Source organism: Ostrea edulis, chromosome 2, assembly GCF_947568905.1.
Source record: "Ostrea edulis chromosome 2, xbOstEdul1.1, whole genome shotgun sequence".
Lineage (NCBI taxonomy): Eukaryota > Metazoa > Mollusca > Bivalvia > Ostreida > Ostreidae > Ostrea > Ostrea edulis.
The window spans coordinates 104,039,081-104,052,142 of record NC_079165.1 but is presented as its reverse complement, the minus strand read 5'-3'; the positions used below and the strand labels follow the sequence as shown (position 1 = coordinate 104,052,142).

The window sequence follows — 13,062 nt, the reverse complement described above, 5'->3', positions numbered from 1 at the left end:
TGTTAATAAAATACAGATGAATTTATAGAAACAACACACATACGCTTAGTGATGACGTGGCAGAATAGTCAACTTGATTACGTAGGGCACTGACTGGTAGAAGATATTGTGGTCGAAGTAGACAGTTACGAGTCCCCGGTATGTATCGTCTGCTTTACGAGTTCGATAACATGACGGAGCAAGCAGCGACTTTTGATTTGCGAGATATTAATGAAATTGAACTGCGTTATATGAGGCTCAGTCAACGAGTGCGTTTTAGATGAAGAGGTGTTGAGCTTTTTACTTACAACACAACCGGTCTTTAACGTCTCCTTGAACGCAATGCAGCATACATCCAGTCAACAATTGTTTTCTTCCTTTATATCTAATTCAGCTTCTCACCATTGTACCTTTAATTTGACTTATAATCCATTTAATTCTGCACAATAACTCTACCCGACCTGAACACACAGCCAATTTTGTTGTTGTTTTCATCGTTACGTATAGGTATTCCTACGCACCATTTCAAAAACGTTAATTGAAGCTTTTTGATTGGAGAAACTATTTGTTTTTCTATTTTAAAATCATAATTAAATGATAAGAAATAAAACTTATAAAACTTGCGCGCATTGATGATGTTTTCCGTCCAAGTTTTCATTTGATACATGCATCAAATTAAGAATTATAAGTTTCATTTCTTAAAGAAATTAAAAATGTTCATTTGAATTTGTTAACGTAGGACGGACGACGACGGTCACAGACCAATAGCAATAGGTCACCTACGTGACACAGGTGAGCTAAAATGTACATGCCCCACTGCATGAGGGTCCTTGATTGGTGAATAAACACATGCATGCAAGGTGAAGATAACGAACAGTGATCAATCTCATAATGATAATCCGAACAGGTCAGGTACATGTACTTACGGCTGAGGAGTACTGTTCTTGCTTCCTTCACCACCTTTTTTCTCATTCGTTTTGTAAAGAGCTTTCTTCTTGTCATCAGAGTTCAGCTGTTGGGTTTCACTACAGTTTGAGAGAAGAAGACTTGTAACTTAAAGGTTTCTTTTTTTTTTTTTTAAATTCATTTTTCAGTCAACTTCTTCATCTGGTGCCGGTTCTCTAGTAAAATGGGATATGGAGGAAGAGCACATTCATACCAGAAGCGATCAAAATTCCAATATAATTGCCACCTGTAGCTTGAGAAAATAATCGATTTCTTAAGCACGGTTTCACACCAACCATACATGGTGTGTGGTTTAGTATTTTTCGGATCCGAGTTCCAGTATGATATCTAATTGGCTTATAAAAAAGTGAATTATTCAACCAAAAAAGACTGCCTATCAAGTAATGTAGTAATCAGGCGCATAGCCAGAAAGAAAATGAAGTGTACACAAAGTATGGCAAGGGGTCTGGGGCCGCCTTGAGGCCCCGGGGGGGTCCAGGGCAAAGTCTTGTTGGGGATCCAGGAGGCGAAGTCTCCAGAAGTTTCTGGGTTTTAGCAATGAAATCACCTAAGATTTTTGGGCTTCTTGTCAATTTCCGAACCCAAAAGATTTCACAAAATTATTTACTAAAGTGCTTAATTATGCTAATTCACCGTGTGTACTTGTAGTGACTTTACATTCGTTTTGCGATTTTTGTCTCTCGTTGTTTTCGACTGCATGGTATATATGGTAATGTTACTATAACAAAAGATAGGAATGGTTGGAAATCAACTACTATTTAGGTACAAAGACTAGACAAGGAAAACTTCAAAATTGATCTGTATTTTGTTATGGCAAAGCAATCATCATGATGTACTGAATATCAAATGAATATCTACAAGCACATAAAAAAAGTCCAGAAAACTGATAATTCATGTTATTTTTTTTAAGTCCAAGGGCCATAACTTAGTGAAAAATCAACGGACCGAGACGAAATTCAAACATCATCTGTAACTTGTTAAGGCAAAACAATGTACCAAATATCAAATGAATATCAGCAAGCACATAAAAAAAATTCCGGAAAACTGATAATTCAACCTATTTTTCTAAGACCAAGGGCTACAACTTAGTGAAAAATCAACGGACTGAGACGAAACTCAAACTTGATCTGTAACTTGTTATGGGAAAGCGATGTACCAAATATCAAATGCATATCTGCAAGCACGTAAAAAAAAGTCCGGAAAATTAATAATTCATGCTATTTTTCTAAGTCTAAGGGCCATAACTTAGTGAAAAATCAATGGATCGAGACGAAACTCTAAATTGATCTGTAACTTGTTATGGGAAAGCAATGTACCAAATATCAAATGAATATCTGTAAGCACATACAGGAAGTCCGGAAAACTAATACCGAGCGAAGCTCGGACGGGCCGAAGGCCCGTCCGCGAAGCAAGGCTCTAAAGGTAACACGTATGTAAAAGAAAAAAGTCAAAATCAGCAAAAGAAAAAGAGATAATTTCTATATACGTTCACTAAAATTTTCGTGATCCATATGGGCGCCGCCATTTATTTTTTCATGACCTGCTTCAACAGTTATTCGTATTTTATTTTGAATGCCAATAATAGAAGACTCTGACGTGCAATTCGTAATTAAAATACTCAGTTTGTTCAAAGTGAATAGTATAATTATCATTGTAACAGGTTTTAGCAAATAAATACATATAAAACCGTAATACGACTAAATAAATGAACGAGTTCATGAGTTTCTTTGAATAAGAATATACGATAAAATTACGGTTACTTTTTTTACCATTTTGAATTTATTGGTTAATTTAGTTTAGTTTTAACGGCCTTTTTCATTGCATACAGAATGTATTATTGTTGTTTATAATTGTTTGCTTTGAAAAAGAAAAAAAAGTCGAGGCTAAATGTGACGTCACAATGCATAGTTTACGTCGTCTTGCGTTTTATTTCCCGCGTTCAATGAATAGGCGGATCATGTAAAACTGTTGTCCCCATATAAACTCCTTTAATATTGAGATGTTACTGGGTGTTTACCGCAAGGAAATTTCATTCAATATATATATTTTTTAAATGAATCATAATCTACCGTACTTAACGGAATTATGATTACCACTTGGGACATTCCAATGACCATTACGTACATGCTTCGCTCGGTCCAACGGTCACACCGTATACATATTAATTCATGCTATTTCTCTAAGTCCATGGGCCATAACTTAGTGAAAAATCAACGGACTAAGACGAAACTCGAACTTGATCTGTAACTTGTTATGGCAAAGCTATTGTGATGATTAACGGTCGGGCTCGGAAAAGTCGGGCTCGGGATGTATCTAGCTATTACGTAAACCGGGCTTTATTGCTGTGCATTACGAAAGCGCCCGAGGTTAGTTCGAATGCGCATCAGTATATAAGGCGCACATAGAACTTTCCTTGCTCCTTGTAACTATGAATAATTAATGCAAATTAGGTTACCTATGACGTCGCAACATTGAAGCGGGCCGTATATTGATACGACCCTATCAGGTATGCGCATTTCTATTTTCAGACGGGATTTTCCCTTTGCACATGCGCACTGATCTGAAATTGAGAGAATATAAATAAGCGCTTCGTTGGGAAAAAATATATAGAAATTGATCAAGAAATGAATTTTTAATGAATTTTTTAATATTTTCGACTGGTTGTGATTAAAGAGATTGATATACTCCCAACTCGGTGATTAAACTAATAATTGTTATGAGGATATTTTGATTTGAATCTTCGATTTTTGTAAGTAGCTTGAATTTCCTCTGACGATTAAATTGCAGTAAGTCCGATTCAGAGTTTTTTCCTCATTTTCTGGGTAAATCATATTTCCTTACAGCAAATTCTGAGAAAAATACTACTTCCGGTTGATTGTTTTCATTATTAAACGTAATTTTTCGTTAGATTTTTAAATTTTTCTCGGCTTTTGAAATGATATTTCAAAGAGAATTTGATTCAAATATGCATTCTTATCTCTAAAGTTTTCAAATTTAGGGAATACACTTGATTTTAGCTCCCATTTCTATACAAACCCCCATACAATAAAAGAAAATCATCAGTTATCTTCGTCAAGATTCAATAATGACTTGTTCTGGCAGATGGGGCAGTGCCTGTCTGAACTGTTTTACTTATTGCCCCTACACCACAGTCAACAATGTTTATTGTCCACTTGCTTTCATTTATATCAAAATTTAAAAATCATCTGATGTGCTAAGCTAAATGTGTTTTTATCCAGCCCTCTGAATACAATATTTTGTACAAAGACTACAAGCTCTTGACTGAAGAGGGGGGAATGCTAATCCTGAAGAGATTATTTTGCCAATGGCATGGCCTATATTGAGACATCAGATTTCGTAACAAGGAAATCAAAATTTGTTGTAAGTCAAGATGATTCTTTCATTCGTTTGGCACCTAGCGCCCCCACTGAGCATGTAACTAGATTACTTCACCGTCTGATAATTCTTCCATTTTTAATTTCATATATGAATTTTCTTCTTGAGGTGGATAAGTAAAATTTTTAATTTCCAACTCTACTTTTCGCCATGTACGTAGCCTTACTAGACTCGGCTCAGGGAAGGTAGAAATCGCCAAGACATCGTTTACTGAAAATTTACATACACGTGCTTCCGCTTCTAAAAATACACCGGATGTTGATATTTTCTTACCTATTTACGTATGGCGCATGCCCTAAAACACGTATATTAAGTACATCCGGTAGGAGCATGATTAGTTCAAGGAAAGTTCTATGTGTGTAGTTAACTTCTGTCTGGGTATAAGACAGATCTGGAGATACATCCGAGACCCGTACTTGTATAAGATACATACCTGTCCCGAGGATACATACCTGCCCGGACACAGACCATATGCCTAATTAGATTTGTTTGCTCTTATATTAGGGATAGATAATCCTAAGACTTATATGTATATATTGACTCGTTCTTATTCACATCATCATTTTTCGTAATTATTGCTGATTGCCATTTTTCTATATGTACAATCATTTATCTATCATTGTCGTGATCTATCCAAATTTACGGACCCAAACACGTTACACTATGTACCAAATATCAAATGAATATCTGCAAACACGTAAAAAAAAAAAGTCCGGAAAACTAATAATTCATGTTATTTTTCTAAGTCACAACTTAGTGAAAAATCAATGAACTGAGACGAAATTCGAATTTGATCTGTAACTTGTTATGGCAAAGCAATGTACCAAATATCAAATGAATATCTACAAGCACGTCAAAAAAGTCCGGAAAACTGATTTGCAGGACGGACGGACATACAGACAGACGGACAGAGCGCAAACCTAAACTCCCCTTCGACTTCGTCGGTCGGGGACTAAACAAAATTTTCACATATGCCATGCTTTGCAATTGAAAGTCGAGAAGAATGTAAGAAGCATTCCACAGAATTTCATTTGGATATTTTACTAGGGATTGAACTTTATGGCCGATTATGACACCTTTAGGGCAGCTATATTTATTCAAGAGTTCATTGGAATCACTGTGCATTATAAAAGATACTTCAAGTGCAAGGGCCTCTGTGGCCGAGTTGTTAGAGCGTCGCGCTCAAAATCACACGGCCTCTCACCTCTGTCGGCACGGGTTCGAATCCCGCTCGCGCCGGTAAGTGAGAAAGTTTCCCAGTTTACTTTCCGAAGGTCGGTGGTCTCTTCCCATGTACATTGTATCTGGGTTCTCTCTTCCACCAATAAAAACTGGACGCCACCATATCGTAACAGTGACTTCTAGAATCACGGAAAAAATGAAGAACATTGAAAATATTAGATGTCGTAATAAAAATTTTATCGATGTGTCAGGTCGTTGCATGGTCTCGGGAGGGGGTGTCCTTCGTTGAATGAGATGTATATAAGTAATATAATCATAAATCTTCATAAAATGATAAATTTGGGCCTAACTAAAACTATTATAACAAGAGATGTTTGTAAAACATATATGCCCCCATGGTGCAAAATTGAAAAGGGTTATACACATGCATCATTTAATTGATAGTAGCATCACCAATTCAAAATATTGAGCAGACAATATCTTCCTATGTCAAAAGTGGACCATGTGACCTAAAAATCAACAGGGGCATCTACACCTAATGCTGTACCAGTGTACCAAGTTTCGTGGCAATCAAGCAATTCATTCTTAAAATATAGGAACAATATATTACTATGTCCAGTTTAACCCTTGACCTTTGACCATGCGACCTCAAAATAGTTAGAGGTCATCTTCTCCTAAACATGTACCAGTGTACCAAGTTTGATGTCTGTCAAGCAAAAGGTTCTCAAGATATTGGGCGGACAGTATATTCCTATGTCCAGTTTGACCCTTGACCTTTCACCATGTAACCTCAAAATCAATAGGGGTCATCTTCTCCTGAAGATGTACCAGTGTACCAAGTTTGATGTCTATAAAGCAAAGGGTTCTCTAGACATTGAGTAGTCAGTATATATTGAGTGGTCAGTATATTCCTATGCCAAGTTTGACCATGTGACCTCAAAATCAATAGGGGTCATCTACTCCTTAGGATGTACCAGTGTACCAAGTTTGATGTCTGTCTAGCAGAGGGTTCTCTTGAAAGATATTGTCTTCCTATGTTCAGTGTAGATTGACCTTTTGACCTGAAAAACAATAGGGGTCCTTTTCTACTTACAACCAACCCACATGAAATATTACGATAAAGTGAATGGTTCTCAAGATATTGAGCGGACAACATGTGGTCTACCGACCGACCCACAGGCAATTGCATCGCTTGGGGTAGAATTTACTATATAAAGAGTAAAGGTATAGAACTCTAAATATAGGGTACCCAAGTTAGCCGATGTAAAAACAATAAATTGATTGATATAAAATTCTACTTTGTATTTTAATTTATTCATACATAATCAATCTACATTACTACCAAAGTTCATCCTGAAATTCCGTATACTTCCCATGCTATACAGAAATGAACTCGGAAAAATGCCTATTATTTTTTAGGTCGACTTTTAGCTGGGCCCTGACACTATACGACTACACAGAGTGTTTGAGCATTGTAACAAGCTATCAAATAGAATGTGTAGCATAAAATATCATTTCTAAAATGAATTTCTTACCCCAATTCATAAAATGAAGTCCGTAATAGCTCCAAGTGACTGGAATTTTTTAACCGTCTACTTTCACAATCCCAGCCATCACGGTAGTTTTGACTAATTACCCAAAAGAGATGGAAGGACCCATAACGATTTAGAGACTCAAATACTAATATTTATCAATATTGATTCAAAATAGTACATAAATTATGGTAATAACAAGTCTTTATAAATATACAAATGTCTTATTATGTCTATTTTTATCTAAATCACATTATCACGGGTGTTTGACGATTTATAATAATGATGTCAATGTGGGTAGTTAGTGGCACCGATGAAAATGACTGATAACTGAAAGTACAGACGGTTTAAAATTTTCAGTCACTTGGAGCTATTACGGACTTCATTTTATGAATTGGGGTAAGAAATTCATTTTAAAAATGATATTTTATGCTGCACATTCTATTTGATAGCTTGTTACAATGCTCAAACACTCTGTGTAGTCGTATAGTGTCAGGGCCCAGCTAAAAGTCGACCAAAAAATAATAGGCATTTTTCCGAGTTCATTTCTGCATATCTTGGGAAGTATACGGAATTTCGGGATGAACTTTGGTAGTAATGTAGATTGATTATGTATGAATAAATTAAAATACAAAGTAGAATTTTATATCAATTAATTTATTGTTTTTACATCAGCTAACTTGGGTACCCTATATTTAGAGTTCTATACCTTTACTCTTTATATAGTAAATTCTACCCCAAGCGATGCAATTGCCTGTGGACCGACCGACATACTGACCGACCGACAGGTGCAAACCAATATGTCCCTCTTCTTTGAAGGGGGGCATAAATATAACTAACATTCAACACCTACACAATTTTATGCTGATCATGTTAGAAACCAATCGCAACTTCTCGGCTTGCTGGAAAGGCCCGAGAATGTGCGATTGGTTGAATGATGTTGCCACGTTCTGGAAATATCCATAAGGCTGATTCAACACTAAAATCACGAATTGAAGAAACGAACAGGCAAATTTTATTTATTCAACAATTATTAAAACTTATTTTTTCTGTGAGATCAGAATTAAGCATCGATAAAGAAGAGATTTACTTCACATTGTATTATCTTAAGTTGTCATTTAATAAACTGGCTTAGATCCGCCACTTTATCTCATTTTTGCTATTTCAGGGTAGTTTATCGAAAACGAAAGTAGATTTTTTAAAATTAATTTTACGATATTTACTGATCAAGTAAGATTCTATTATAGCTTACGGACTTCACTTCATATATGAAACAATATTAAAGGTGCACGCCACAGTTCGGGCCCAAAACGGGCTTAGCCTCTGTGGTGCACGCAGTAACTCTGAATCAAGCGTTTCGGGGTTATTGGCAAATTTTGCTAATACACACACACACACACACACACACACACACACACACACACACACATATATATATATATATATATATTGGTTGATTTTACAAAAGGGGATATGGCATTTTGATAATTTTCATTTTGAGGGCTTATTTGTCTAATTCGTTTTCATATTGTAAAATACTTCAGTGAGTGATGGAGTTTATTTGTCACATACTTTAGAGAGTGTTTTACTACACGAAATTCTATGAAGATACACAATATTGGTATTTTTATCATCTCTAGAAAATATGCAGTTTTCTATCAGTTAAAAAAATTTCTTGACAAATGCATGTAATGTACATTTTCTTAATTACACATTTAGAGTTTAGTATGTTATATGCTTGGAAAATGCATTATTTATTTGATGCCCTCACAATTTGTCTACGTGAAGAATTCAGTCTCTAAATTGATGGACTCAACTACAAAGACTTGTATGTTTTGGTGAACACTATGCTTGTCAGGACGAATATTCTATCTCTACCTCTTCAAATCAGCAACCAATGTCAGATAGAACGCCCTACCAATGTGATGATTTCCTTGGTGGTGAGGCGGGTTTATAAAGACCGAATAGACAACTAAATATTATACTAACCCTGGCAACGGAAGCGGTGTGAGATGTTTTCTTGAGTCTTGGTAAGTTTTATCCCTCGCCACCCTTTCAAATTTCTCTTTAAAATTTTGTAGAAGATAATCTTCATAGGAGGAAAATGCAGTATGTATTTCTGTTGAAGTTTTCTTTTTTTTATCGATCTGTATTAAAAAAAATTAATGATAAAGACTTCTTGGAAATAAAACATATCATTCATTAAATTGAATACATCAAATCCTACCTCTTCAGCTACTGCTTTCAATTTTCTCTCAAGGGTTTGGTATTTTTCTCCTTGTAAGGGCTTACAATATACTTTCACTGCTTTAATGTACGTTTTTACGTGATTTTCCATTACACTTCTTCACATTGTTTACAATGGAGACCAATGTACTTTCGTTTTGCATGTTTTGTGAATCCCCGCAGGAAGTAATTGTATAATACTATATATAGATATCTTCATTCACCGATGTTTCGCATTTATGACCTATGATGTTTCATTGCAACTTACATCTCGATAAATGATGACACACAAGTAATTTTGTTTGTTTGTGTTATGGGGAATGTGAAAACAGTGATTTTTAAAAGACCCCATGTTTCCATTGTTTAAATACCCTACATTTTGTCCTCTTAAGATAGCGTGCAAAGTTATGAACTAAATATATGAATGCAAGAAATACCCACGAAATGTTTTACAAGAGGTCCATACATGTAAGTCACAACGCTAACCCGAGTATCCTTTTTCATACAAAACCTTACTGTGTTATGGTTTCCAAGGATAAGCAAGTCCAGATATTGCACAACGATACACACTATGTGTCTCAAGATCCTTGCATATTATTTTTATTAAACTGTATAGTTATATTGCGGTTGTTCCAACAACAATCTTTCAATATAAACTTTCCGTCAACTCTATAATCCCCCTTTTCAACATTTGCTTTTAAAAATATTTATTTTTAGGTCCGCTTTGGTTTCAGGATCATGGAAAGAAAATACGGAATCTACATTTCATCATTCACACGACTAACTATATAATTTGTGGTTCTTTGAATATGATATCCTCAAATAATTTACATAAATATAATCTAATATACATGTATATAGAATTTTAAACCAACATGCATGAATACATGAAGATGATTGCATATAGTTATCAATCAATCAATAATCTTGAAAACAATTTTAAAAAAACCCTCATGCATTAGTTTGTGAACAAACGTGAAACATTTTTATAAGGAAGCCTTCACGTGCGTCATAGTTATTCTGGTTCAATAGTTTCAGTATGCCAAACTATTTTGTATCGTCTCCCTTCGAGAGGGAATATAACCCTTTGACGAAGCTTGAATCTCCTTTATTCAAGGATGGTTTGTGACAAATTTGGTTGAAATTGGCCCTTTGGTTTTGGAGAAGTCGAAAATGTGAAAGGTGAACAATAGCAATACAACGACAGCGAATGACTCAAGTAAACCTTCAGGTCATGTGATCAAGTAAACCTTCAGGTCATGTGATCAAGTAAACCTTCAGGTCATGTGATCAAGTAAACCTTCAGGTCATGTGATTTGCTTTAAGGAAGGATGTGTCGTAGTGAGAGATTTTAACTCGGATTGCCTGGACAAAGTACATTTAGTGAAAAACGACGTCAGTCAACCCTGTTTAAAAAGTACTGATATGAATAGAAATTATATACATGCATGCATGTAGTGTGCACAGTGACCGAAAACTTTAAGATAGTCTTATAATGTTCAATCAAATGAAATCGTTAGACATGTATGATTTTTCAATGGAGGAGAAGGTACCGTGTATATCTTGACATATTTAGAATTAGACTAGCACCATGGAAGATCCTCCATCCGGGGTCAAATATCTTATACAAAAATGAACAGTAACAACATTCAAAGTCGTCTGTTACAACGACGTGAAAATGATATGTGCCGACGAGTAACTCGACTTGGTGGAGAGAACTCGATATTACGTTGTCAAAAGCAAAGGATGCGGAATCGGAGAACAGTCCTGAATTAACTCTCTTGAGATGAAGAGCCGGACACTAACATTAACAGGTCGAGAACGTGCTTGTCGTTGATGCATGGATTCGGATGTCTGAAGGACTGAATTCAATGTTGCACGAAGATGTTAAGAACGATCCAGTGAAGATAACGGACAGAAAATTTAGAGAACGGATAAATAATGGATATTTTAGAGAGAAGTATCTTTCGGGTATATAATTTTACGATGGTATTATACCTTATGGGTCATTCTGAAACATTAGTATAACAAAACGTGATATTTACAACACAAATATATGATATCCAGTTCTTTCTACATGTATATAACATCACTCTTTCAAAAAATACTGTTTGTGTTGTGGCATCATTGTCTTTGCTATTGAATCAAGCGAGCGAGTAAATATACTCGACGTAGAATAACGTTTCGTCTTCTCTTTCGAGAGAAAAATCTTTATTCGTCCCTACCCATAAATAAGTCGCTAATACTGTCCAAAAATACCCACCATCCACCCACGCCAAAAAGTCGCTCCAAAACAGATACTCTAGATAATATTTTGTCTTTAGGTGTTCGTTCATTTTAATAATTTTTTATTCAATAACAAAACCAAGTGTCATAAAACACATATTATTTGTTGAACGAATGTTATATACGAGTATATAGAACTACGCCGATGTGTACTAAATGTCATTTTTTGTTATACCAATGTTTAAAATCAGAGGTAATGCTTTTTCCGGTTAACCAAAAGCTGCTAGGTGCCAGAAATTTAACTGAGATCGTTTTTGTTGTAGGTATAGTAAAGATCGAGAATTAGAAGACCTGATTACGTGTACAAATAAAATAATATACGACTTGGAAAACTCAAGGCCTAAACGAAGTAAGATGAGTGGTACGTTAAATTATATCTAGCATTGAACACATTGAACTAAGCCGATTTAACTAGCAAAGACGAATCTAGCAATAAAGATGCGCATATTCTAAAACATAATAAAGAGATAGAAGAAGAAGGGAGACAAATAATGGAGCAAACAGGAAAAGAGGTATGCACGTGGATCAAAATGATATGAAGTGGTTTAAAATGATATGAAAAGCACTAGATTCCAATAACACCCGATACCTTAAAGGAGCGGATCCAAAAAGTGGATATAAGGTCAACTACAAAACTTACATAAAACACGGAAATGACGACACGAACAATTAGATAAATTTTCTGGATGGCCTGTTTGACGGAGTAAAAATGACGAACAAAGATTAATCTCGCAAATCATACAAAGAATATGAATGAAGAGAAGAGCATATACAGATATAGGATCAGGTACCCATCCGGAGTAAACATCCCCTATTGACCGGTCTCATCCGCCGTAAGCCATATATCTTGATCTGGTAAACGGAGTAATCCGTAGTCAAAATCAGTATGCAAAAAAAAAAAAAAGTCTAACAATATGAAACACGTCAGACAGCATTCAACTCAGTCATAGCTTGTATTTGCAAATTAGATCATTATAACGACCATAGAATTTGCAAAATGCTTGCTTTAAACGAGACCGTTGAAACCTTTGTAAAATCAACTTATTTGTCAGTAACTTGCTTTGATTTGAAAATTTATCATACGCAGAATATGCGCTCGCGTATTGAATCAGTTGAGAGACATTAACACCATATGCATGTAAAAATGGAATATTGCTATACAAATATGGTAAGTTGACGATGGAGAAGCTGAAGTCATCTCGTTTGTCATAAACTTGTGTTATTAGTTTGCCGTTGACATCTATGTTAAAAATATCCCAATATGAAACAGATATTACAGGCTTTATAGTGTTTGGGGTTGGGATATATCGAATCGACATATCAATGAAAATGAGGATTAGAAAATAAAACGTTGTCAATCTAACTACATGTCGAGTTGAAAACCACAGTAAGAATTTTTTCTGCCCATGTAGAATTTTTTCAATAAATTCTGCCTCATAAGAATACAAAAACAGTCCTGGAGGTTACAAAGCATTTTTAGCACGTTTTCACACTC

At 35.3% G+C, this 13,062-nt stretch overlaps 1 protein-coding gene across 2 annotated transcripts in view; it reads right to left on the bottom strand.

Annotated features, from left to right (window-relative positions):
• LOC125682430 (RB1-inducible coiled-coil protein 1-like) overlaps positions 1-9,468 on the bottom strand; it is a 43,827-nt gene extending 34,359 nt beyond the window's left edge. For both annotated transcript variants that reach the window (XM_056155854.1, XM_056155855.1), the window contains exons 1-3: positions 9,283-9,468; positions 9,045-9,202; positions 906-1,004 (exon numbers count right to left, since the gene is read on the bottom strand). In XM_056155854.1, coding sequence (XP_056011829.1) covers positions 906-1,004; positions 9,045-9,202; positions 9,283-9,393 — 368 coding nt within the window. In that variant the 5' untranslated portion in view covers positions 9,394-9,468. The remainder of the gene's footprint in view (positions 1-905; positions 1,005-9,044; positions 9,203-9,282) is intronic.
• Positions 9,469-13,062: the final 3,594 nt, after the last annotated feature.